The sequence below is a fragment of the Arachis hypogaea genome, chromosome 6 (assembly GCF_003086295.3).
Source record: "Arachis hypogaea cultivar Tifrunner chromosome 6, arahy.Tifrunner.gnm2.J5K5, whole genome shotgun sequence".
Classification (NCBI taxonomy): Eukaryota; Viridiplantae; Streptophyta; class Magnoliopsida; order Fabales; family Fabaceae; genus Arachis; species Arachis hypogaea.
This window is the reverse complement of record NC_092041.1, coordinates 5,996,293-6,022,828: the sequence shown is the minus strand read 5'-3', so window position 1 is coordinate 6,022,828 and position 26,536 is coordinate 5,996,293. Positions and strand designations below refer to the sequence as shown.

Below are 26,536 nucleotides of genomic sequence, written 5' to 3'. Positions count from 1 at the left end.
TATTATTTGTTTTTTTTGTTGGGTCTCTGTTGTAAGGCCCAAGATAAAAGGGCTAACGGAAAAATAGAAGGACCCAGGTCTGGTTGTCACTGACAGAAAAAAAATAAATAATAAAAAAATAAAAAATAAAAAAGGGCGAGGAGAAGGATGGAAGGGGTGTGAGATGGTGGTGTGATGGTCGCACTCGCATCACGCTCAGAAAAGGGAAGAGTTAGAAAAGAAGGGCAGTGCTGGAGAATTGAATATTACTATTATTGAATTCCAAACACGCCTCTGCCTCTGTCTCTGCCTCTCCGATCCGAATCGTGAACTCGGTGAGTATGTGTATCCCTTCTTTCTTTTCTCTTGCGATCTCGATTGGTTTCCCGATCTCTCTCTCTCGAACACACACACTTTACAATAAATACAGGGAAACAAACTCTGACTACTGATCAATCACTCTTCTCAAATCCAATTTACCTGCACCAATTATCGATTTAATTTTGTCCTACAGCTTCTGCTGCTTTTGGCTATTATTTGAAGTTAGTTTTGAGCTCTCAATTGGAATGCATTCGGTTGCTTCTCTTTATCTGCTATTACATATGTCGAATTGCATTCCTTCTGTGGCAGGGTTGGTGATGGAACAAAGCTTTTGATCGAGTTTAAAGCCAAAGGGATTGGATTGGTTTGGATTGGGTTGGATTGGATTAGATTTTATTAGATTGGTTTTGATTGAATTGGATTGGATTGTGCTGTTTATCTATGGGGACTGAAAATCCCGGTCGTCCGGGCTTCCCTGCAAGACCTGCTTCTTTGCCTTTTGCCGCCGCTCCGCAGACTGCCACACCTTTTTCATCAACCGGGCCTGTGGCTGGATCAGAGCCTCCTTCTTTCAGACCTACTGCTATGCCTCCTCCTCCTCAGGCATCCTCGCTGTTTTCATCTTCAGGACCTCCAGTTAGACCAGGCGTGCCTGGTTTTAGACCTGCACCACCAGGCACGTTCAATGACCCATCAGTGCCTCCTCCTCAGCCTCCATCGGCCAATGCCCCGCCTGCTGCTGGGACTTTCCTGCGCTTTCCACCCCCACCGTTTTCCTCATCAGGTCAAGTGCCTCCGCAGCAGCGTGCTCCATTTGTGGGGCCACCGCCCATCCAGCAATCTGGAAGTCAACCACCATCTTTTCCATCACCTCCACAGCCTCAGACCCCTTTTGTTCAAATGGGGTCACCCCCACAGAGTATCAGTCCTGCACCTATGGGCTCAAATGTGCCTCCCCCTACACCTACACATCAGCCGCCTTTTCCTGGATATGCCCGCATGCAGCAACCTCCACCTGCACATTCCTCTTTCCCCCCGAGTCAAGGAAATTATGGACCTCCCCCACCACCAGTGTCTTCTCCCTTTTTGCCTCAGCCAGGAGGTTATGCTCCATCGCCCGCAGTGGCTGCTCCTCTAGGCATGCAGCCGCCAGGATCTGGTCCCCCTATTGGTGGCATTCAGGGCTTGGCAGAAGACTTCAATTCCCTTACAGTGCAAACTCGTCCTGGAACAATGGATCCATTGTTTGATTCCAGTGAACTTCCCAGGCCGTTGGATGGTGATGTGGAGCCGAAGAATTTGGATGCCATGTATCCTATGAACTGCCATCCCAGATATCTAAGACTCACAACAAGTGCAGTTCCTAGCTCCCAATCCTTAGCTTCAAGGTGGCATCTGCCTCTTGGAGCAGTTGTATGTCCACTCGCAGAACCTCCGGAAGGGGTTAGTGCCTTTTTACTTGTTTGATGAGCTGCAACACACTGGTAATGTTGTTATTTTCCTTAGTTCATCACTGTTCATTGTTTTCAGGAGGAGTTGTCTGTAGTTAGTTTTGCTCCTGCTAGTGTTGTACGCTGTAGAAGATGTCGCACATATGTTAATCCATATATGACATTTACAGAAGCTGGAAGAAAATTCCGCTGCAATGTCTGCACGTTACTTAATGATGGTACTTTTTACTTCCATTGTCTCTTCATTTCCTTTGAAAATTAGAAGGTTTATAGAAGAAATAATGGACGGAGTAAGTCTCTGCTAAGCAGATATGAGATGTTATTTGAAAGTGATCAAAATTTCAGACAAACACATTTTGATGATGAGAAATGATCTTTTTAGTCACTCTGAAAATCCATTAATTGTTTGAATTCTATTTGATGTTTGGCATATACTTATCATGTTTTTCCTTTATAAGTTGCACGTAGTGTGGTGTCAGTGCTATGGTTGCAAACTTTGGTTTCAAAGTTTTTGGACACAATATGTTCTGTTGAATAAGTTATTACTATTATTATCATGATACCTTGAGCACAGCTGAGATATAATGTGAAACTAGACTGGTGTCTGCATGCCTGATGAAGAATTTCTGTGATGGTAGTTACAACAAATACATCTTGTATATTGCAATTGGCTGAATACTATCTGTCTTATGATGTTAATACATTGAGTCTCATGTACAGTTCCTAGTGAATATTACGCACAATTAGATGCCACTGGCAAAAGAGTTGATTTGGATCAACGACCTGAGCTTACAAAGGGTACTGTAGAATTTGTTGCTCCTGCTGAGTATATGGTGCGGCCTCCTATGCCCCCAGTTTATTTCTTCCTCATCGATGTTTCGATATCTGCTGTTAGAAGTGGCATGATTCAGGTGAGCAGTTTATTTCTGGTGCAATCTATAGCTTGAACTGCTTAACTTCTGTTTCTGAATTGTTCTGTGGTTTTCAGTTATGTATTTATTTGATATTTATGACTTACTTTATTTGTATTTTGGTGATCGTTGGGTGTGTCCTGCAACTATAGATCAGTTTTCTCTAGATTAATTTCGTGTAGAAATACTTCTAGAGGAATGGGGTTTATTTTGGGAAGTGGGAATGCTATCCAAACGTAAGTCTGACAGATCAAGTTTTATGTGGATGTTACAATGGCTATATGCAATGGTAGAATATTAGAAGTAAAATTTTCCAAGCAGTAAATTTTTTATAATCAAATTTGTAAATGGAAACTTTGGGTTAAAGAAGTCACAAAGTTAAACAAGTTATTTTTCTTATCTAAACAGCCATTGTTCCATAATCACTTGAAACATTAAAAAGGAAAAAGAAAAAAAAAATCTCAGCTTCATGCTGCATTTTGGATGTGTTACCAAATGTACTTGAGATCTCGTCGTTCAATTTTATTGTTCTTAATGCAGATTGTTGCTGAAACAATCAAGTCATGCTTAGATGAGCTGCCTGGCTTTCCACGAACACAGATAGGGTTTGCAACTTTTGACAGCACTATACATTTTTATAATATGAAGGTTTGCAATATCATTAATGTTATGAATAATGACATATCTTCACGTTCACCGTAGCTGCCAAAATTTATATTAGTAATTCTATATTATGTGTTTGCAGTCATCCCTGACTCAGCCACAGATGTTAGTAGTCTCAGATCTGGACGATGTATTTGTTCCACTGCCAGATGATCTTCTAGTTAACTTGTCTGAATCAAGAAGTGTGGTTGAAACCTTCCTAGATAGTTTACCATCCATGTTCCAGGACAATGCTAATGTGGAATCAGCTTTTGGTCCTGCTCTCAAGGCTGTATTTATGGTTATGGTATGTTATTTCCTTCTCAACATTCAACGGTGAATCTTGAATATTTGTTTTCCTTATAAGTAGCAACCATATTCTATATTCTATTTAGTATTTATGCTGTTGATGTGGAAAATATTACACTTAATTTGCGAGATTAATTCTCATGGTCGATTCCCTAGAATTGGAATATAGTTTCTTGCTTGGTTTCAACTTTCAAGTTCCAATTTGGGCAACTAACCTACTAGAAACTCACTTAATAAAACAGATACAACATATAAATTTGAGAAGCAAGTTACATGCAGAATTTTTTTTTTTTTTTTGGGGGAGGGTGGGGGAAGGTGAGGTTACTTTGCTTATGTAACCTTAGGATGGCAAAGGTGGAAATGGCATATAATGCGCTGGTTCAACTAAGTAATTTGTTTGGGAGTAATTCAGAAGAGAGAATGGAAAGGCAAGGGATGGAGGTGTTCCTCTAAAGTATGCGGTTAGATATTGACTGATACGCAATTCCTTTCTCTTCTCTTATTAAACTTTTTGAACAAGCCCTATTATTAGCATGTTGTATTTCATTCTCCTCCTGATCCTTTCATTCTTAATTTGTCGTTCCCTTCCATTCTCTACAAAACTCTATGGCCCAAGGGAATGCCATCAGCTTGGAATGTTTACTTTCAGTACACTTGTTCCCATATATTCAATAATTATATTTTATATGCTTTATTTTTTGATGGTCTTTTATTCCTCTTCTGCAGAGTCAACTTGGAGGGAAATTGCTTATTTTTCAAAACACACTTCCATCTCTTGGTGTTGGCCGTTTGAAATTACGTGGAGATGATTCTCGTGTTTATGGGACAGACAAAGAACATGTGTTGAGATTGCCTGAAGATCCATTTTATAAGCAAATGGCTGCTGAGTTTTCTAAATTCCAAATATCAACAAACGTGTATGCATTCAGTGATAAGTACACTGACATAGCCTCCTTAGGTAAATTTTTACTATCTCTTCTAAGTTCATCAACATACTATAGTCTTGAAGAAATCTAAACTCGATGCTTTGGATTAGAAGACTTTAAAGCTTAAACTGATATGTATGATGGTTCTTTGTTAGCCTAGCATTCTTTTATGATGTTTTGCCCACCCACTGACCCCCCCTTCTCTCTCTCTCTCTCCCGAAACCAAAAAAAAAAGGAGCTTTGGCCTCATGCTCTTGAAAATATTTTTTGGGGTATTTTTTGTAACTTTCCAAATTAAGTATTTGGGTATATCATGTTGAGCAGACTTGATCTGCACTCTACACGTGTGTGAAATTAGTTCATCCCTCCATTTTGACCACTGAATATATGTGAAATGCTTAGTCAGAGTTACCAAAATATCCAATATCCATTGATGGGTGGTTATTATCTGTACATAATATAAGCACCTTTTGTTTCCCCATAATTGTTAGATTTGATTCTCTTAGCATGACTGATCTTCTAAGCACTTATTTGCATCCTAATGATCTTATATATGCCATTGTGTATGATATATTTATACTTTACCCTCTATCTAGGAACTTTGGCGAAGTATACTGCTGGTCAAGTGTATTACTATCCTGCTTTCCAGTCAGCAATTCATGGGGAGAAATTGAGACATGAGTTAAGAAGAGACCTTACTAGAGAAACCGCATGGGAAGCTGTAATGCGTATTAGATGTGCAAAAGGTATGTGCATTGATTATGTTTTGAAAATCTTAGCTTTTCATGTAACCGACTGAGGGATAAGGCTTTGGTTTTGTTGTTGCTGTGTCACACAAAATGAATACACACTACCTGATAATTATCTCTGTTTGTAGGTGTTCGCTTCACAACTTATCATGGAAACTTTATGCTAAGGTCCACTGATTTGTTAGCACTCCCAGCTGTAGACTGTGATAAAGCCTTCGCCATGCAGTTATCTCTTGAGGAGACATTATTGACAACTCAGACAATGTATTTCCAAGTTGCATTGCTGTATCCTTCAACCATTCTTGAAGATATTTTGTTATTAATTATAGTTTTTAGCCATTCGAGTATTTTACAGTTATTTCCCCATATGATGATTATCTCTATTTGAGATAATGTCTTTAAGAAGTTAGATATATTTCTAAAGTGTTTATGCATTCTTTTCTTTGCACATGAAACAATATATACTTTTTGAAAGACATTCAAATTATGTTATCATGCTTTCTTTTTCTATTATTTGCTCCCCACTATTTAGATGTCTCCTTGCCTGATATTGAGTTAACTTCGATAAATTAGTGATGATTAGAATATAAAATTTTTAAAAGACAGGTTGCATCCTTAACAACAACATAGATATACAGCATCTTGTGGAGAAAGGCGTATCAGAGTACACACAATGGCAGTTCCAGTTGTTACAGACTTGGGAGAGATGTATCGTTTGGCTGATACCGGTGCTATTGTATCCCTGTTTAGTAGGCTTGGTATGGTAAATACATATTTACTAGTGAGATCATATGCAATCATGTATCACAATTTCTTCCATCTTTCTAAACACTTCCTTTTTGTTTGCAGCTATTGAGAAAACATTATCCCAAAAACTAGAAGATGCACGAACTGCTGTGCAACTAAAAATTGTGAAAGCCCTGAAGGAATATCGAAACCTTTATGCCGTGCAACATCGCTTGGCCAACAGAATGATATATCCTGAGTCTTTAAAGTTCTTAATGTTGTATGGATTAGCTCTTTGTAGATCAATGGCTCTTCGCGGAGGGTTTGGTGATGCTCCCCTGGATGAAAGATGTGCTGCAGGGCACACAATGATGGTTCTACCAATAAAAAGACTGTTGAAACTTCTCTATCCTAGTTTGATTCGACTTGATGAATATCTCCTGAAAGTATGCATATTGCCTTTCAAACTTTACCAATAAAATGGTTTAGTTATCCTATTCTTGAATTATCTCTTCTTGTGTGGTCTCTAGGTGGACCTGAAAAGTATTGAGAGAAGGTTAGCCTTGACCATGGAGAACTTGGATTCTAGGGGCCTTTATATATATGATGATGGCTTCCGGTTCATTTTATGGTTTGGCAAGGGGGTTTCCCCTGAGATAGCTAGAAATTTACTTGGGGCAGACTTTGCAGCAGAATTATCAAAGGTATCGAATACTCCTTCTGCACGACAATAAATTCATATTATTTGCTTTTTAAGGTAGGGGAGGACAGGGCTAGAGAGAATAAGGCTTTATTGTAGGTTGTTGTCAGTTGGAGCAGCTTCCTCAATCTTTTTGAACACACCCAAACCCCCCCCCCCCCCCCCCCCAAACAAAAAAGTATAAACTTTGGTTGTTTCCTTTTAATTCATCAACTATTGATTATGAAGAATTCTCGCCAATTCTTAGATGTGTATTTGATTTGGAAAGTATATTTTATGTTTGAATTTATCTATACCAAGTTTATATTTTGAATTTGATTTTTATATACGATGGTTCCTAACCTTGTGAATACTTTTTCACTTCTTTGTACTCAATCTTAGTATCAAAATGTAGTAGAGTAGATATACTTGTTGCTCCGTTATTTTTCTGGCTAAACAATTTGTAATCCATTTGGTGCATGTGTGCATGTGCTATCTTTTTTGGTCTTCTTAAATGAACAGGCTACACTCAGTGAGCATGATAATGAAATGTCAAGGGGGCTGATGAGGGTACTTGAGAAATTCAGAAACGCAGATCGTGCATACTACCAGCTGTGCTACCTTGTGAGGCAAGGTGAACAGCCCAGAGAAGGATTCCTTCTTCTTACAAACCTTGTTGAGGACCAGATGGGCGGTAATAATGGTTATTCGGATTGGATGCTACAGATATCACGACAAGTTCAGCAATGACATTAATGTATGGGTAGGTACTAACTGCAATCTTTTAGTTGGAAATTTTAGTTGCATCTGGTGAGTTTTATTAGGGCAGTCAATGGACACTAAGTTTTACCTGTTTGATATATTAATGCATATTTGCCAGTAAAATGTGTTTGTGGTTCTTAAAGTGAAAATTCCTGTGTGTTTTGTTGAACCCTCTTTGACAGCTTGTCTATATATATATGCATGGTTTCTGTTAGGATCTTTATCTATCTCAAAAGCGAGGACTATTCCTTTCTCCGTCGGGAATAAATCGATTCTAGCCTTCCGGGTGCATCGTGAAGCAGGGATTGTGGACTTGGTGGATTGGTCGTAACTCGTGAGAAGGGTAACTTTGGACTTTGAACTGTTTGTTCGCCCTGAGATGTGTGTTGATTAGATGAACTCTACAATAGTGATTAAATTCAAACGTTCTTTCCTGTCTTGATATATAGATGGGAAAAAAAAAGACTGTTTTCCCTTATTTTTCCTTGTGAGATAAGTTATCATTTTGTGTCTTATATTTCCTTAGTTGTTATTCTTTCATTGTAGAGAAAGAAAGTAGACAGAGAGAATAGATGACATGTGAAATCAGTATGCAAAATCTTGAATTTTGTTTGGCCACGATCATTATTTATTCTGCCGTAAGGATTGGAAACCACCCCCCTCCCCTTCTCTCTTCTCTCTCTTTCTGCCTTTTTTTTTTATAGGAAAATTGATTTTTTTATCAACCTAAGTTGCATGTTAAAATGATTACATTGTCTAGAACCTTATGTAATTGTTTATTTGGACAAGATCACAAGATATTACTTTGGAAAATTAACGTGATTAAAAAGAAGTGTTTAAAAATGCACTAGTAATTTAATGGATGGACTATGGAATATCATTTATGAATTATGAATGGAGAGAGGTGTAAGAGTGCAAGTCATTTTCTTTCTTTTTGTATAATTTACTATACTGTGGCTTCCGCTCAGATGATGATGAGTTGTTTCCCTCTTTCCTGGTCAACATAAATTCAAATATATCGCATTGGTAAACGGCGATGTATCGTTTAATACATAGCTAATGCTGTTTGTGGCCTAGTAACCAGCGTCTTCCAATAAAATTGAGCAATCAGGAGCTCGCACACTTGTGTTTTGGCAGAATCAATATTTCAGAAGACTCAGTTTATTTGACCCAAAATTTAGAAAGTGTGTCAGATTGGAAACCCGAAGAAAGAGTTACAGGTTGATCTGGCTTGAGAGTTGAGAATCAGTCTTGACCGGTTTGAAATCCAGTCCTGGTCCTAGTTTCATTGACTCAATCCCTGGAATGACACCATTCTTTATGGCCTAATTAAAATGTGTTTCTTAAGGTTATGGTCAAATTATTAATATTAATATTTATTCTAAAAATATATTTTAACTAACTTCTTATTTAGTTTAAGATGAAATAAGTACAATCTATTTAAAGCACTAATGATACTTGAATTACTCAAAAAATATAGCGCCAAAATTATGGTGACACTTTTAAGTTCCAAAATCACATAATGTCAGTTGCAGCCTACAAGTTGACTGTCACGAGAGGCTTATAATCTAGTCCATAAATAATAATAATAATATTGAAGTATTTACTTAGTAGATAATATTAGATTCGGTGTAATTTTCTTGTAAAGAATCTTTGTAGAGTTTCATATTTAAAAATGAACAATTTTGATGAAGTTTTGTCAATAGTTTTTGAAAAAATAAGATTTTTTTTTTCTGGATCTCAGTCTTAGACGTGTCTCATATGTTAGTTTATTATATATTATAAAGAAAAAATATTAGATGAACAAATATTTTTGTAATTAAGTTCACAATTAAGTCTTAGGTCTAGTTTGGGTAAATTTTTTAAATAAGTTTTTTCGAAAGAAGAGTTTAAAATATAATTATTTTTATTAATAGCAACTTATGAATAAGTTATTTTGTGTTTAGATTTTTAGTTATAGAAGTACTTAGTTTAAAATTTAAGCATTTGGAATTTTGAATAAATGATTCAAAAAATACAAATTTTTTTTACACAAGAGAATAGATATTAAGCTCTATATATTATCTTTTTTGGTATTTTATGTCTTAATGTCACGTTTATTTGTTGAATTTGCTGAATTAATTACATACTTTATGCTTAAAAAATTGCTTATATTGATTAGAATTTATTTATAATGTACTACATTTTAAGTTCATCCATCTGCTATAATACTATGGTGGATTTTTGGCATTCCTCCGTGATCCGCAATAAAAAACTATGCCCGCAAGTCAAAAAATTCAATATTCAAATACCATTTTATCCTATCATACACTTATTATCAGCGTCAACGTTACAAAGAATAACAGGATCTATTCCATCTTTACAATCAAATCTCTGTTTAAGAGTTAGTTATATTTGACAAAAACAAAGTCTTGCAACTTCTGGTGCTCAAGTTTGCTTCTCCTCTTAGAATGAATCTACAATCAAATTGAAATAGAAAAACAAAAATGTGTCGATTTTTGTTGATAACTTGGTGTCATTTCATGAAATTATTAAATTGTAAAGGAGAAAACCACTTAAGAGTTGAGATTTACCACTTGTTTTAAGAAGAGAGGCAGAAGAGAAATTTAGGATTTTTCTTAGTTATATATACATGAGAGTGAAAGTAATTTTAGTAACTGAAAAGTCGCAGACTAAAAAAGGACAGTAAAAATACGCATATACCTCTTTTAAAAATACGCATATACCTCTTTTCTCGTGGATATTGTTTATAGGGAAAAAATAGATTTCAGCATCCACATAAGATCTCAGCAGGATTTGCCGAGAAAAGTTGGAATTTGACCGAAATCCTGCCACAATACCAGTTGGGATGGCTGGGATGAAAAAACCAATATCTCATCTGATCTCGTCTCAGATGCGTGCTGGGGTGGGGTGGGTTGCCTCAATCCTATTAGGGTCCCATGGGATTGACTGCTATCATAGGTAACTCTGCAAATAATATAGGTCTACAACAATCAAAATTTTCATTTCAAATTAGGTGGAAACTCAGGTGCAGTCAACTTCACGTGAAGTTGATAGCTGAGAGCTGTTAGACAATTTGACCGATTTGACTAAATTTTCATCTAACGGTTCTTAACTATCAACTTCACGTGAAGTCCACCTTCAAATTATTATTCAGAGTTGTGTTAGATCACATATTATCACATGCTTTTTCTTTGTTTAACGATCTAGAGAAGAGTAAAAACCCGGATAGATTTAGTTGTTTGTTTGGTTCCATCTTAAGCTTTTAGTTAAAGTCATAACAGTTTAATCCCAAAAAGAAAGAACAGTTGGCCTAAACTGCCAGAAACAATTAATATCCGGGTTAACCGGGGATAGGATAAAGATAAACCAAAAAAATTAAATGATCAGTTTGAACAGTCAAAGAGAGTTGCCATGCTTGTCGCAGATATTTTTTACTTTTGTAATTAATAATTTTTCCATCCGTAAATGGCAATGCATGATTGCATATATCCAAGAAAAGAAAAATAATAAGTATATATAGCGAACTGCATTTCTGTTTATATTTTTAAGGATAATTCAATTTCTTACAAAATTAATCTCTAATCATTCACAAAGAGTAAAACTATTTAATCCATAAAAAGATGGTTTTAAATGAATGTCTCAAAAAATAAATAATAAATAATAATTTTATTTTTATCTGTTTATTAAAAATCACACAGTCTTTTAAAAGAATAATTATTTATATAAAAATATTTTTATGTAAAAATAATTTATTTATATGAAATTATTTTTATATAAAAAATAATAATTAAATTTTTTTAAATAATTTAATATATTTAATTAAATTATTTAATATACATAATACAAATTTATGTCTTAATTATTGTGAGATGTTTGAATAGTAAACACTAAAGATTAGTATTTATTTCATAATAATAAAAAAATTATTAATATATATTCTAAAGATATATTTTACTAAAATTATATAAAATATAATATTTTATATTTTAAATATATTAGATAAAATTTAATTTTAATATACTATTTATATAAAATAACATTACATATATATTTAATTATATAATATTATATCAATAAAAATAACTATAGTTTATATTAACTACATAAATAATTATTTAAAAAAAATAAATATTATTAAAAAGTTATACAAAATATTTTATAATATCAATATATTAAAATTAAATTCATATTAAATATATGAAATTAAGAAGCAAAATAACTAAATAAAAAAAGAAGGTAGAGTTTGTGGTTTGACTGTGAGGAATGGATGTATTGGTCTTAGATGTATAGTAGTTAGTAGACCACACAGTAAAGCAGAAACACTATTTGTCTTTCTTGCAAAATGCAGAGTCTCTCACACACAAATTTCATAAACATAAAACTAAAGAGAACCAACCAACGAACCTGTCTGTCACCTTCTTCGATCTAACCCACCTCACAACCAAACCTCCTTCGCTTTTCATCTTCATTTTCATTTTCATTTACATTTTCATTACATAACATAATATGCTTATGCTTATGCTTATGCTTCCCAAGGTATATTTTATATTCTATTATATATTTATATTTCCTTCCTCTTTCTTATTACTTGTTTCATTTTTTGCTTTTATGCCATTTACTTTCCTCAATTCTACTTTCGATCCTCTAACCGATATAACTTCTATCTTTTGCTTTTTCCCTGAGCTGAAGTCGCAATACTTCTCTTAATTAATTTTTCTGCACTCGGATCGGGTTTTCCACCTCCGTTCTGCTATTAGGATCTCTTTTTCATTTTTGGGGAATTTTTTTTTAAATTTTGTAATTTTTTTGGCGGGTGTTGCGACGAGGTGTTTTTCGTTGGATTTGTGATTCCTACGGATGGATCTTTGAAGTTCACTCAATGGGAAAATGAAGGAAAAAATTGCATTTATTGTTTTCATGTATTTTTGGACTTAGGTTTTCTGTGCGTAGAAGGTGGTACTTTACTGTTTTTGCTTCAGTTTCATGCTCATTTATTTAGTTTTGCTTTGATTAAAAATTAAAAAAGATAATTTTGTTGCTGTTGATTCTAGAAGGCAGATGAGTGAGTTTTGAGCTGTTGAAGAAGTTGCAAGGAAGTGAGGGAAGAACCTGAATATGGCGTCTGTTGGTATGGCACCAACATCAGGCGTGAGAGAATCAGGTGGCGGCGTTGATAGATTGCCGGAAGAGATGAACGATATGAAAATTAGGGATGATAAGGTATGCCACTACACTCTGTTAATTTCTTGGCACAATATCCCTTTTCTTTTTGTGTTTTGTGTTTTTAAGTTTCAGAGTTTAGTTCTTTATGGTTTGGTTCATCTTGCAGGAAATGGAAGCTACAGTTGTTGATGGCAATGGAACGGAGACCGGCCATATTATTGTAACTACTATTGGTGGTAGAAATGGTCAACCAAAGCAGGTACATCTTCTCCTTCTATCTTTTTCCCCTGATATATCTGTGGAATGCTTTAAATAATCTAGCTGATAACTAGTTTATTGTCTCACTTGCTGTGTTGACATGGTGCTTGGATGATGTAGGCTAGTATATAAACAATTTAATTCATTTGGGGACCTTATTTTTTTTGAATATGTTATTTTCCCCTATCTTGTCTTTTATAGATGTTGTGATGAGGAGTGTGGGGATTTGCATGAGATTTAATTTAATTTATTCTGTTTATCCTTAAAATCAAAAGTGTGTTATCCTCAAGATTTGGTTATTATGCCAGCTGTACTGCATGCTGACTTGAATTTTTATACAGTGAATAGCACAACTGTGTGCTGTCTTCAACATGTTTGTGTTGTGCTTTGTCATTGGTAAATATCCTCTCCCATACGTTAGGATATAGATATAGTTAATATATCATATATTAGGGTTTTATTTTCATCTTCATCTTTTATTTTGAAAATGCTAAGGAGACAATAACCCAAACTTATCTTATTTAACTAACATCCATAATTTCATATATATATATATATATATATATATATATATATATATATATATATATATATATATAACATCTATAATTACACCCTTGTTACATCTGAAATTACTCAATTATTCTAGCAGTAATTAAAGAATACAAAATAAGGTAAGTGGTGATTAAGAAATGCAAAATAAGGTAACATTGTCTCTCAAAACATTTTCTCGGCAATACTAGTGAGACAATAATCTAAAGTTATCTCATTTAATCTGACATTCATAATTTCATGCATGTAACATCTATTATTACACACTTATTTCATTTAATATTACCTATTACAACGGTAATTAATGAATCATGAATGCAAAATAAGGTAACTTTGGGCTGATTTATACTGATTTTTATTGTCTCCCAAACATTTTTATTTTGTTTTGATTTATTTAACTGTATTTGTAAATTATTATTCCATTTTTAACATAAATGCTCATTTATTGCGGTAGATTAATTGAACACCTTTCTTAATTCTTAATGTTTCAGACTATAAGTTACATGGCAGAGCGGGTTGTTGGGCATGGATCATTTGGGGTTGTCTTCCAGGTGCTGATTCCTATACTGTGTACTGGATGATGTATCGTTTGGCCTTTCAAATGCAATGTCAATGTGCCTCTGATGCTGATTTTATTTATTTATTTTGGCCTTTGTAATTGTGTAGGCTAAATGCTTGGAGACTGGTGAAACTGTAGCTATCAAAAAGGTTCTTCAAGATAAGAGGTATAAGAATCGGGAGCTTCAGACAATGCGTCTGCTTGACCACCCAAATGTTGTCTCTTTGAAGCATTGTTTCTTTTCAACCACTGAAAAGGATGAACTATACCTTAATTTGGTACTAGAGTATGTTCCTGAAACAGTTAGCCGTGTGATCAAACATTACAACAAGTTGAGCCAAAGGATGCCACTAATATATGTGAAACTCTATACGTACCAGGTATGCTTAATTGTGATCCCTTTATCAGTTGTATACTGAGGAATATCTGTCTTAAACTGTTAATGTTATAGATTATTTTCTAGAGTTCTATACCTTGATTTTGCTCAAGTTTTGGAGCATGCATTGAACATTAATGATGAATCTTAAAAGCATGCTACCCCGGTTCTTATTTTTTTGTTCTTTTTAATAAATCATAATCTCATCTTGATGAACAAGTTGCAACTAGTTAAATGAAATGTATTTAGTATTTAAATATTATTATGAACATAAAAAGGAATTTAGAAGCCTGATCTCTGCAATACTTTCCTTTCAAATCCATTCCATTTGAGTTGGCATTTTCTTCAGCATAATTATGGTCATATGTATTGTGAAAATGTTTATTATGCCTTACTTAAAAGAAAAGTGGATGACACCTAAAATCAAACAATCTTTTTAATAAGGTCAGTTGAGACAAAAGGTGTTAATTCTCAATCTTCACTTTGCTGAAAGTTGCTGCTTCCTACAATTGATTGACTCATGGATACCAGTTCACAAAGTTGAATTACTTGTTAAAAATAGCAGTATACTAATTTCATTGCATTTTAGTTTGGGCAAGGGCTTTTTATTTTCTATTTCGAGATCATGTGTTCTCCTTCCTGTAGTAAGCTCTATTCTGAAGTGTTATTGGTTTTCTTATTATACTGCAGATCTTTAGGGCACTATCTTATATACATCGCTGCATTGGAGTCTGCCATCGGGATATCAAGCCTCAAAATCTATTAGTATGAGTGTTATTTACCATATCTTCTCATTGATTATATTTTTCTCACTTGTGTTTCAGTTCTCACAGTGTTTGCTGTAGCAAAAATGGGTTATTTCCATCTCAAACTCTATTATTGCTGACTGAAAGCTTTTCTGTCCAGGTCAATCCACATACCCACCAGGTTAAATTATGTGACTTTGGGAGTGCAAAAGTCTTGGTACGTTTTTTATGTGTTTTTTCTCCTTCAACATTCACCTTAGAGCTTCATCAGCTGTCCTATTTACAACAGTTTACATTTACTTTGTTGGTCTGATCTTGACAGGTAAAAGGTGAACCAAATATATCATACATATGTTCTAGATACTATAGAGCACCTGAGCTTATATTTGGAGCCACTGAATATACCACAGCTATTGATGTTTGGTCTGTTGGTTGCGTATTGGCTGAGCTTCTGCTTGGACAGGTTAGTATCAATTGATTGGAGTTCTTTTTATTTTTCATTTGGCATCTATAATAACGAAATTTATTTTTCCTTTTCCAGCCTTTGTTCCCTGGTGAGAGTGGAGTTGATCAACTTGTTGAGATCATCAAAGTAATCTTTCTAATTTTTTTGGTTGTTTGTTAATGCTGCTATTTTTTCCTAATTTGCATTGCATCCTTTGAAATTGGTAGACTTGGATGGGTTATGTTAACTAAAGCTGTAACTTGTAACATCATATCATGCAATTGATAAAGAACTGTCACTGTTGAGTAGCCTTGCTGATTTGCCATGACATGTAAATAAATGTTCCATTTGTTGTTTCAATAGGTTCTGGGCACTCCAACAAGGGAAGAGATTAAGTGCATGAACCCTAACTATACAGAATTTAAATTCCCACAGATTAAAGCACATCCATGGCACAAGGTAGATTCAATAGCTTCTGTTTTATAATATAATATTGCTAACTGCACCAAAATATCTGTTAACTACTCTTGTTTAGCACACATCGTAACATAAATTTATTGATTTGCTACTACCAGATATTCCATAAGCGCATGCCTCCAGAAGCTGTTGATTTGGTCTCAAGACTACTACAATACTCACCTAATCTGCGTTGCTCAGCTGTGAGTATATGATTTCTTAGCAGGCCTAATAGTTCTGGAATTGTATCCTAATCTGGAACTAGTACTCTCCATTATTATGTAATGGTCCACAAACTGTATGGCAGTTCTATAGTTTCTAATCTAATTAGTCATGGTTGTCTCCCGTCCTCTTAAGTTTTATAGTGGGTTCTTATTTTGTCTATAACTGGTGCAGTTAGATGCCTTGACCCATCCTTTCTTTGATGAACTTCGTGATCCAAATGCTCGCTTACCAAATGGTCGTTTCCTTCCACCATTATTCAATTTCAAAGCTCATGGTATGATAATAATTCAAATTATGTCATTGTTTTTGTGACTTTATTGCCATCAATAGTTCTGGCTGATTGTTTGGGTTTATTTTCTGCTTGTGCACCAGAACTGAAGGGGGTTCCAGCGGAGGTATTGGTGAAATTGATTCCAGAGTATGCGAGGAAGCAATGCCCGTTTCTCGGCTTGTGATAAAAATATCATAAAATGGAACAAAATTGCATCTGCGGTCTACATACGAATGCTACTCCGTGTTTCCTCTATTTATGTTGTTCTATGAAATTTGTTCCATTTGCCTATCTTTGTTGTATGTTCGGTGTCTTTGTAAAAACAGATTGAGATATATATCGGTACTCAAATATTTTACCCAATGCTTGATGGGTATTCAGAGGAACACCGACCGTGTTTTCATGTACAACAGCAGATTGTAACATCGAATAGAAGACCAAAATGTCATGTGTTATATATTTGTGGATACAATGATGGGGTGGCAGACTTAGTTATGCTCTCCATGTTAGTTAGTTCTGATTACAATTCTGTTGTCTCGATTATCTTGGGACAAAAGCAAGTGCTTTGAATATCATTGTTTCAAGAAGAGACAAGTAGTGTCTTGTTCGTGAAGACATTCAAAAGTTCAACAACTGTGAAGAGTTTTAAGTCCCATCTATCTAGTATCTACTATCATGGGGATCTTAATGTGATGTGTTGTTGATTAAAATATTCTTCTATTCATAGTTTATATTTACTAATCATAGTGCAACAAACTAGACTACATTTTTCACTTATAAACAGATTTGATTTGCCCAACATGCATTGCAAATTCAAGTAACGTGTTTTCTCTTAGTCATATCCTAGTCAAACAATGTAGAAGTCACTAGAATAGCTTAGTAGTTTCAGTGGTGTCAATGTACAATAATAACAACGTTGATCTTAACAGGAGAGTTGTAGTCTACACAAATGTTTCCATTGAGAATAACGAAATGTGTATTATTAGCTAAAAACATGAGAGAATGTCCATACAACCAGATCTTATAAACTAACCCGAGACTATCAATAACAATGAAAGGTTGGCAAATCCTCACTTGTGGAGTCAACTTGCTGAATCAGAGTGCGATTCTACTCCCCAAACGGAGTGGTCAGTTTTGTGTGATGATTACAATGTAAGACTCAACCATCCACAAGAAAAGCAGCTTCCACTAAGCTCAAAGATGGTGCTAAGATAGTTTAGAAGTGTCTTCATTCCAAACCATTCTAGCAAATCACTAATCACTATAGTGATCACTCATTTTACTGCATAAGCTTGACCCTGCTTCCTCGTTTCTTTGATCATAAATCATAATGCCCCACTAACTGTGTCTATGTGTAGCCAATGATAGTGACATTGCTTGTTTCAAAATCCCAGTGGTTCAATCAATGTTCAAACACAGTATTAACTCAATTTTTATGGCTAGCAATGAGATAGTATATATAGTGGCCAAATATGTTGCACTCTAAATAGCCAAGTGAACTAATACTATGTTTGATTGTTCAAACTTAGCTACTTAGAAGCTTAACCTATAAACATGATATTCTTTCTGTTCAGAACTCAAGTTTTCTTAATATTAGTAATATGTTTGTTATTTCTCCCAATTTATGGTAGGCTTTCAATGTCCCTTGTCTCATTCTCTCCTTCTCCATCACCTGAGGGAACTGGTGAAATTGTCGAAAGATCTCTTGTTTTCGATGTAAGATCTTTTGGTGCAGTTGGGGATGGTGTCTCTGATGATACACAAGCATTTCAGTTGGCTTGGGACACAGCATGTCGAGCCGAAGAATCGCGAATTCTCCTTGTTCCCAAGGGTAATGTCTTCATGATACAATCTACTATATTCACAGGGCCTTGTGTATCTGGCCTTACTTTTAAGGTAATGTCCTTATGTCATATTAATATTTTTCTGCAAAATATTGTTACTATTAGTACATGGCTAAATATATGACGTGTGCTTTAATATTTTTACCATTAATATAAAGGTTGAAGGTACTATTATGCCACCCGATGGACCTGATTCATGGCCGAAGAATAAAAGCAAGAAACAATGGCTGGTTTTCTATAGAATCAATGGATTGACAATGAAGGGAGGTGGTCTTATTGATGGCAGGGGAGAGAAATGGTGGAACCTCCCTTGCAAGCCTCACAAAGTAAATAGTTTCCCATTTTTCTTTCTCTCTTTACCTTTTGAGGTTTAATATTTCTGTGCTTACATTTCCATTGAACAGGGTATTAATGGAACAACACTACCAGGTCCATGTGATAGTCCTGTGGTAAGTCACATATTAATAACTGAATCTTGTTGATTTTTTATTTTTTTTGAGTGGCACATAATTTGAGGAGCTTATGAATGAAATTTGAGTCCTTGTTATGCAGGCCATAAGGTTCTTTATGAGTTCTAATTTGAGAATAGAAGGACTAAAAATTAAGAACAGTCCAAAATTCCATTTCAGATTTGAAGATTGCCAAAATGTACATATTGAAAAGCTTATCATAAGATCACCTGCTCTGAGCCCCAACACTGATGGGATTCACATTGAGAACACAAACAATGTTAGGATTTACAATTCACTCATTTCCAATGGTAATTCAAAAAACTATCAAAATTTAAAACTTGTCAATCCCTATACTGCCCTTGTTTGTCTTCATTCCTATCACTGTATACAGGTGATGACTGTGTGTCCATTGGAGCCGGTTGTTACAATGTGGACATCAAGAATATCAAGTGTGGTCCAAGTCATGGAATTAGGTACACTTCACTAGTAGCTAGTTACCATAAGGGTCACAAGCATGGACTACTCAGAGTTTAAAATCTTTCAAAAAATGCTAAGAACAATAAATAATCTTGTAACGTTGACTCTAATGTGTACTATGATTACTCGTAGTTACATGAAAGTCATGAGTATATTTTTCACGTAAAATATTTTACATGTAAGTATGTGATATATTATATTTTATTTCTATACCAAAACTTATTGTGTTCCATGTAACTATGGATTAATAAGTGGTATTTGATTGCAGCATTGGGAGCCTAGGGAACTACAACTCGCGAGCTTGTGTGTGGAACATCACAGTGAGTGAGTCAGTTATTAAGAACTCTGATAATGGTGTTCGGATCAAAACATGGCAAGGTGGAAGAGGTTCAGTGTCAATGGTAACCTTCGAGAGCATGCACATGGACAATGTCCGCAACCCAATCATCATAGACCAATACTATTGCCCCTTAAAGAACTGCATCAACCAAACCTCTGCGGTTTCAGTGTCCAATGTGTCATACTCAAACATAAGAGGCACTTACGATTTCAGAAGCTTCCCTATGCGCTTTGCATGCAGTGATTCTGTTCCATGCACAGATATTATGCTTTCTCAAGTGGAATTGTTTCCTTCACAACAAGGCCATATTTTGACCAACCCCTTTTGCTGGAATGTTTATGGCACTGTGAGCACACTGACAACACCACCACTTTTATGCCTTCAAGCGGGACCTCCATTAATGCTGCCTCAACATGATGTTGTGCCGTGTTATTAGACTTATACTTTAATTAATCTTGAGACCAAAAAGTTGAATACTTGAATGTTCCAATTACCCACTTTCATTCCCTTATCTAAAACGTTTTGAACTATTAAATGGTCTCTATAACAAACATATTTTTTAAGTTTTTTTAATAATTATTTAATAGTCTTTATTTAATTTTAATTATAAATTAATTTTTTAACTCCGCCTATATTATACTTGTAATACATAGCCGGTCCCAAGTTCAGATAAAGGAAGAGAGTTGTGTTAAGTCTTCGACAGTCAACATAACAACTTAGTCAAATCTTCATGACATAGATCAAAGACGTTATTGCGCTAAAATTAGGTTGTTGTCCAGAAGCAATACGCTGTATGGCTCGCGCACAGTGTCAAATAAGTAAGAGCCGCTGCATCGATACCCAGGTGTAGTGTTAAATGAGTAAGGGTTCCCATGTTTCCGTGAATGGACGAAGATAAATAAGCTAGTTCACAAAGAAAAAGGTAAAGATCGGGGTTGAGATTTGGGACATGGAACATAGGCACTCTAACAGGAAAATCCATGGAGGTAATGGATACCATGACAAGGAGGAAGATTAACATCATGTGCCTACAAGAAACAAAATGGGTTGGTGCGAAGATTAGAGAGTTAGATACTTCTGAGTTCAAACTTTGGTATACGGAAAAGGTAAAGAATAGGAATGGGGATAAGTATTATCGTGGATAAGAAGTGAAAAAAGGAGGTAGTAGATGTCAAAAGGGTGAAAGATCAGATCATCTCTATCAAACCTGTGGTGGAAGGAGGTACTTTTCATGTGATTAGTGCCTATGCACCGCAAGTGGGTTCGGAAGAGCAACACAAGATAAGATTTTGGGAGGATCTCGAGAGTTTAGTCTAAGACATACCTTCGGGAGATAAGATTTTCTTAGAAAGAGATTTAAATGGCCATATTGGAAGAGAAGTGACTGGATATAGAAATATTCACGGAGGCCATGATTTTGGGGTGGTCAATACCGAGGGTAAAACTATTTTGGACTTTTCTTCAATCTTTGATCTCCTCATCACAAATACATATTTTAAAAAGAGAGACGAACATCTTATAACCTATAAGAGTGGCATGACAAGCTCTCACATCGACTTCTTCTTATTGAGGAGAGTCGACCGAAAATTTTGCATTAATTATAAAATTATTCTAGGAGAGAGTTTAACAACACAACATAGGATGCTTGTCATGCATTTTCGTGTTGAACAAAAATGAAAGAAAAGATATCATACGAAGAATCCAAGAACGAGGTAGTGGCAGATGAAAGGTGAATAACAAAGAAGTTTCCTAAGATGCGTAGAAGAAGAGGCAAAGTGGGATGGGAACGGAAGCGCGGAAGAGATGTGGAAAAAGATGGCAGAAGTTATTAGAAGAACAGTAAAAGTAAAAGAAAGTTTTGGTGAATCTAGAGGGATAGGACCAAGAGACAAGGAGTCCTGGTGGTGGGATGCAAGTGTATAAAAAAAGATAAAGGCAAAAAGGGTATGCTTTAAAGAGTGGTCTTTGTGCCGCAATGCAGATAATTGGAAAAAATATAAGGCGGCTAAAAAAAAAACAAAAGTGGCTGTAAGCGAAGCAAGAACAAGAGCATATGAGAGTCTTTACCAGTCCTTAGGCATTAAAGAATGAGAAAAAAATATATATATATGATCGCAAAGAGTCATGAAAGAAGAACGAGAGACTTGTATCAGGTTAAGTGCATAAAGAATAAAGATGGGGAGGTGTTAGCTCAAGAGGAGAAGATCAATTAAAGGTGGAAGAGCTACTTTTACGAGTTATTTAATGAAGGACAGAAGACCCTTTCGAGCCTTGGTTGGTTATGCATGAGGGAAGAAGATCAAACTTCGACTACTATCGAAGGATTTGAGACTTCGAAGTAAAAGAGTCTCTAAAGCGGATAAAAAATGGCAGCGCAGTAGGACTCGATAATATCCCGATTGAAGTTTGGAAGGGCCTTGGAGAGAAAGGCATCAGTTGGTTAACCAAGATTTTTAATTAGATTTTAAGGTCTAAGAAGATTACAAATGAGTGGAGAAAGAGTACCTTGGTACTTATCTACAAAAATAAAGGGGATATACAAAGTTACGGAAACTATAGAGGAATCAAGCTCATAAGTCATACCATGAAGTTATGGGAAATAGTGATAAAACGGAGGTTGAGACAAGCGACACAAGTAATAGAGAACCAATTTGGTTTTATGCCATGCAGCTCTACCACTGAAGCGATATACCTGTTAAGAAGAATGATGGAGATGTATCATAGTAATAAAAAAGATCTACATATAGTGTTTATTGATTTGGAAAAAGCATACAATAGGATGTCAATGGAAGTCTTATGGAAAGTTTTAGAAAAGAAGAGAGTAAGGATCGCATATATTCGTGCAATTAAAGACATGTATGATGTGGATACAACTAGTGTGAAGACTCAAGGTGGTGTGACAGAGGAATTTTATATTGGTATAGGATTACACCAGGGATCATCCTTAAATCCATACTTTTTTACATTAGTCTTGGAAGTACTTATAGAGCATATCAAAGAGCTTGTACCATGGTACATGCTTTTTGCGAATGATATCGTCCTTATGGGAGAGTCAAGGGAAGACTTAAATAAGAAATTGGAGTTATGGAGAGAAGCTCTAGAAGTGTATGGTCTGTGCATAAGTCGTAGCAAGACGAAATATATGGAATGTAAGTTCGGCTTGCAAAGGAAAAACTCTAATATAGAGGTGAAAATTGGAGATAACATCCTACGAAAAGTTAAGAGTTTTAAGTATCTTGGGTGCATCATACAGGATAATGGAGAGATTGAACAGGATGTAAATCATAGGATCAAAGCAGGTTGGTCTAAATGGTGGAGTACATCTGGTTTTATATGTGACAAAAAAGTACCTTTAAAACTTAAAGATAAATTCTATCGCACTGCTATCAGACCGGCTATGATTTATGGTACAAAGTATTGGGCGGCTAAAGGGGAGCACAAATATAAGCTAAGTGTGGTAGAGATGAAGATGTTGAGATGGATGAATGGTCATACGCGATTGGATATAATAAGGAATGAAGATATAAGAGAGAGAGTTGGAATAGCATCTATTGTAGAAAAGATGGTAGAATCACATCTCAAGTGGTTCGGACATGTGAGAAGAAGACTGACAGAATACCAAGTCAGGAGAGTGGATGATATGGAAGATGGACAAGGGGTGAAAGGCAGAGGAAGCCCTAAGAAGATCATTGATGCGTTTTTAGTACAATCATGAGGTGCTAAAAGTTAGGGTGTTACAAAGATTTTGGAAAAAAAAAAAGAAAGAATTGTATATATTTGTGCAATTAAAGACATATATGATGGGGCTACAATTAGTGTAAAGACTAAAGGTGGTGTGACAGAGGAATTTTCTATTAGTATAGGATTACACCAGGGATCATCCTTAAGTTCATACCTTTTCACATTGGTCTTGAAAGTACTCATAGAGCATATCCAAGAGCCTGTGCCATGGTGCATACTTTTTGCCGATAATATCATCCTTATGGGAGAGTCAACAGAAGACCTAAATAAAAAGTTAGATTTATGGAGAGAAGCTCGAGAAGTGTATGATGTGCGCATAAGCTATAGTAAGACAGAATATATGAAATGTAAGTTCGGCCGCCAAAGGAAAAATCTATTACAGAGGTGAAGATTGGAGAAAACATCGTACGAAAAGTTAGAGGTTTTAAGTATCTTGGATGCATCATACAGAATAATGGAGAGATTGAACATGATGTAACTTATAGGATCCAAGTAGGTTGGTTAAAATGGCGGAATGCATCTAGTTTTATATGTGACAAAAAAGTGCCTTTAAAACTTAAAGATAAATTCTATCACACTGCTATCATACTGGCTATGTTTTATAGCAAAGAGTGTTGGGCGGCCAAAGGGAGCACAAACATAAGTTAAGTGTGGCAGAGATGAAGATGTTAAGATGGATTAGTAGTCATACGCGATTGGATAGTATAAGAAACGAAGATATAAGAGAGAGAGAGTTGGAGTAGTACCTATTGTGGAAAAGATAGTAGAATCACGACTCAAGTGGTTTGGACATGTGAGAAGAAAACCTACAGAACACACAGTCAAGAGGGTAGATTAGATGAAAGATGGACAATGGATGAAAGACAGAGAAAAACCTAAGGAGATCATCCATGAGGTGGTCAAACAAAATCTACATGTAAACGGTCTATCTATAGATATGATACATGATAAAACTCAATAGCGTCGTTTGATTCATGTAGCCGACCCACTTAATGAAAAAGGCTTAGTTGTTGTTGTATTTAATTTTTTTATACGTTATAAATAGATAGATGAATAGATTTTTATAAAATAAAATTTATTCTTTAAATAGGCTATAGAATATTAAAATTTAGACTATTGATATGAATTAATATTTTGATACTATAATTTTTTTGTAGAGTTAAATAATTAATATATAAAATTATGAGATTAATATTAGATTAATTATACAAATATTATTTTTTATAATATTAATATAGTTTTAAAATATTTATTTTATATTATTATAATAGATGACATAATAATTTTATATAAAATTTAAAAGTTTATGTACGATTCATTCACTATAATATTACTTTAGCTTCTCTTTTAATATATTAGTTTCTTATCATCCTCCTTACACTTATGTGCTCACTAAGATTTTTCATTCAGTGCGTCAATGATATCAAAACCATTAAGAACAGGTAATTAAACCACACCCACTAAATTGGAATATGAAAGAGAAAGCTCCTTTTACTTCTAGTTTTTTCTAAAATATGATAGTACTCTTTCTACAACCTGCGTGATGTATAAGTTTAATTATTTTAAAGTGGTTCCAAACTTCCAATGGCATTGAAGGTTCACAATGCCATGATAATTACATTTCAAGCCAAGCAATGCAGAATTGGTAAACTAGTATATATTGGAGAACCAAAGATGTGAAAATTTAACCGACTATAATTTATGATGTATAAATTGAATATTTTGTGTCTGTGATTAGTAGCTATAATTCTATCAAGTGCTCGGTTTAGATGTCAAGTATATATTTGTCAAGAAAAGTGAATTTTAACCAGGACTCTCAAATCTCAATCACTAAAATACAGAGAAAATGAAACAAATATTTATTTAAATATGATAGTTAAACTGTTAAAATGTGATGTAAAGAAATAATATTTAAAATATAATATGTTTAGATAATAATTATATCTCTAATATATTTTATATATAATAATTATTCTAAAAGTTACCTGAAATTGATTGTTTTTTGGCTTTAAATGTGAAGTCCACATGTTCTAGGGTGGTCTGTCCGACATCTTCTCCAACGAGGATGAGTCCGTTCGAGTTGTTTGTGAAGAGGTAGTGGATTGTATTTGTAAGGGATTCCGATACTTAAGTTAACAATGGTTTTAGGCAATTTTTTGTAAATTGGGTTCTGAATATATCTGAGGGTGTCAGTGTATTTATAATAGAATAGATAACTACTTTTTAGAGAAGTTTCTCCTTTATTGGTGGATAACCGTTTCCTTTTCCTAGAGAAGTCGTTGAGATCTCCATTCTAGATAAATGGAAGATATCTTAAGAATCGGATACTTATTTGGATAAGTAAGGTCAGACTCTTGTCACTGTGTCCAACCTCTATAAGGTCAAGTAAATATTGACTGGATTAGTTCCTTTAATTAGGCCTTATATCTTAAGAGTCGTTTACTTATTTAGATAAGTAGGGTCATACTCTTGTCATTGTCATTGTGTTTGACCGCTATAAAATCGGATAGGTATTGATTGGATTAGTTCCTTTAATTGGACCTAATTCATTTTAGGTCTGACTGTGTTTTTGGGGTCACAATATAAAAAATATTTAAAATATAAGAATACATTTAATTTATATCTATTTTTATATTTATAAAAAAAATAAAATAATTTAAAATTTAAAATTTATAGCAATAGATGGTGGCTTGATGACTACTAGCTAACGGTATATAATGGTGGGTGAATCAAATTGTGGCATTTGAAAAACAAAAAAGTAGAAATAAATAAAAAAGATAATTTTTTATTTATTTTTTCCAATCTAATTATTATTGAATAAAAATATTAGCCTTGTTGATTTCTAATATTAAAATAAAAAACAACCGTGAATTCCATTTAAGGTTAAATACTGTATAAGATTAGGTGCATGCGAAATTATCTATAGATGTTTTCAAAGCTAAGAAGCCTTGCAGAGTAAAAATAAAATAGAGTGCTTGTAAAGTAGGTTTGAATAACCTATGAGCAAGTGTTTTAGCATTTATATTGTTTTATTTCTAGAAACAAATTTTAATTTATTACGGCTCTTGCTTGTTACTATGAAGCCTAAATTTTGGTGTCTGATGATTCTAAAATACTAAATAGTAAATTTGGTTTATTACCATTAAAGCTTTTTGTTTAGACAAAGGTTATGT

At 34.6% G+C, this 26,536-nt stretch overlaps 3 protein-coding genes and 2 long non-coding RNA genes across 12 annotated transcripts; 3 read left to right on the top strand and 2 right to left on the bottom strand.

The window, feature by feature from the left end:
- The first annotated feature begins 98 nt into the window (after window positions 1–98).
- On the top strand, window positions 99–8,097 carry LOC112695606 (protein transport protein SEC24 A). 4 transcript variants are annotated; one of them, XM_025748011.2, is made up of 14 exons: window positions 99–314; window positions 610–1,743; window positions 1,831–1,969; window positions 2,472–2,662; window positions 3,203–3,310; window positions 3,408–3,611; window positions 4,340–4,571; window positions 5,136–5,285; window positions 5,417–5,573; window positions 5,919–6,046; window positions 6,138–6,460; window positions 6,545–6,718; window positions 7,216–7,450; window positions 7,671–8,097. In XM_025748011.2, the coding sequence occupies exons 2-13, from the start codon at window positions 742–744 to the stop codon at window positions 7,441–7,443; spliced, it is 3,036 nt and encodes a 1,011-aa protein (XP_025603796.1). In that variant the 5' UTR covers window positions 99–314; window positions 610–741; the 3' UTR covers window positions 7,444–7,450; window positions 7,671–8,097. The 4 variants fall into 4 exon arrangements, with proteins under 4 accessions (XP_025603796.1, XP_025603794.1, XP_072052696.1 ...); XM_025748009.3 differs by having other exon boundaries at window positions 7,216–7,456; XM_072196595.1 differs by having other exon boundaries at window positions 138–314; window positions 494–1,743; window positions 7,216–7,456.
- A 1,630-nt stretch (window positions 8,098–9,727) lies between these two features.
- On the bottom strand, window positions 9,728–10,761 carry LOC140173407 (uncharacterized). Its single transcript, XR_011862103.1, has 2 exons — window positions 10,182–10,761; window positions 9,728–9,911 (listed from the first exon to the last, which is right to left on the bottom strand). It is a non-coding gene; the product is annotated as an uncharacterized lncRNA (long non-coding RNA).
- Window positions 10,762–11,675: 914 nt separating this feature from the next.
- On the top strand, window positions 11,676–17,219 carry LOC112695605 (shaggy-related protein kinase alpha). Of its 4 annotated transcripts, none has more exons than XM_025748005.3 (13): window positions 11,676–11,994; window positions 12,510–12,678; window positions 12,788–12,880; window positions 13,923–13,982; window positions 14,098–14,370; window positions 15,057–15,131; window positions 15,273–15,329; window positions 15,435–15,575; window positions 15,654–15,704; window positions 15,921–16,016; window positions 16,133–16,216; window positions 16,410–16,512; window positions 16,611–17,219. In XM_025748005.3, the coding sequence occupies exons 2-13, from the start codon at window positions 12,574–12,576 to the stop codon at window positions 16,691–16,693; spliced, it is 1,221 nt and encodes a 406-aa protein (XP_025603790.1). In that variant the 5' UTR covers window positions 11,676–11,994; window positions 12,510–12,573; the 3' UTR covers window positions 16,694–17,219. The 4 variants fall into 4 exon arrangements, with proteins under 4 accessions (XP_025603790.1, XP_025603791.1, XP_072052693.1 ...); XM_025748006.3 differs by having other exon boundaries at window positions 11,680–11,994; window positions 12,513–12,678; XM_072196592.1 differs by having other exon boundaries at window positions 11,764–12,411; window positions 12,513–12,678.
- A 146-nt stretch (window positions 17,220–17,365) lies between these two features.
- Window positions 17,366–20,173, top strand: LOC112695604 (polygalacturonase At1g48100-like). Its single transcript, XM_072196591.1, has 6 exons — window positions 17,366–18,405; window positions 18,512–18,679; window positions 18,758–18,802; window positions 18,906–19,113; window positions 19,197–19,278; window positions 19,551–20,173. The coding sequence occupies exons 1-6, from the start codon at window positions 18,064–18,066 to the stop codon at window positions 20,056–20,058; spliced, it is 1,353 nt and encodes a 450-aa protein (XP_072052692.1). The 5' UTR covers window positions 17,366–18,063; the 3' UTR covers window positions 20,059–20,173.
- LOC140173406 (uncharacterized) lies at window positions 18,302–24,230 on the bottom strand. Of its 2 annotated transcripts, XR_011862102.1 has the most exons (3): window positions 24,110–24,230; window positions 22,206–22,314; window positions 18,302–18,435 (listed from the first exon to the last, which is right to left on the bottom strand). It is a non-coding gene; the product is annotated as an uncharacterized lncRNA (long non-coding RNA). The 2 variants fall into 2 exon arrangements; XR_011862101.1 differs by lacking the exon at window positions 18,302–18,435 and having other exon boundaries at window positions 22,055–22,314.
- Between the last annotated feature and the right edge of the window lie 2,306 nt (window positions 24,231–26,536).

Excerpts from the sequence above, each read along its gene's own strand:
- LOC112695604 (XM_072196591.1), top strand. The coding sequence starts at position 18,064 with ATGATATTCTTTCTGTTCAGAACTCAAGTTTTCTTAATATTAGTAATA. Across the intron at positions 18,406-18,511 it reads TATCTGGCCTTACTTTTAAG|GTTGAAGGTACTATTATGCC; the intron begins GTAATGTCCTTA and ends ATTAATATAAAG. Across the intron at positions 18,803-18,905 it reads GTCCATGTGATAGTCCTGTG|GCCATAAGGTTCTTTATGAG; the intron begins GTAAGTCACATA and ends CTTGTTATGCAG.
- LOC112695605 (XM_025748005.3), top strand. The coding sequence starts at position 12,574 with ATGGCGTCTGTTGGTATGGCACCAACATCAGGCGTGAGAGAATCAGGT. Across the intron at positions 12,679-12,787 it reads TGAAAATTAGGGATGATAAG|GAAATGGAAGCTACAGTTGT; the intron begins GTATGCCACTAC and ends TTCATCTTGCAG. Across the intron at positions 16,513-16,610 it reads ATTCAATTTCAAAGCTCATG|AACTGAAGGGGGTTCCAGCG; the intron begins GTATGATAATAA and ends CTTGTGCACCAG.
- LOC112695606 (XM_025748011.2), top strand. The coding sequence starts at position 742 with ATGGGGACTGAAAATCCCGGTCGTCCGGGCTTCCCTGCAAGACCTGCT. Across the intron at positions 4,572-5,135 it reads CACTGACATAGCCTCCTTAG|GAACTTTGGCGAAGTATACT; the intron begins GTAAATTTTTAC and ends CCCTCTATCTAG. Across the intron at positions 6,719-7,215 it reads TTGCAGCAGAATTATCAAAG|GCTACACTCAGTGAGCATGA; the intron begins GTATCGAATACT and ends TTAAATGAACAG.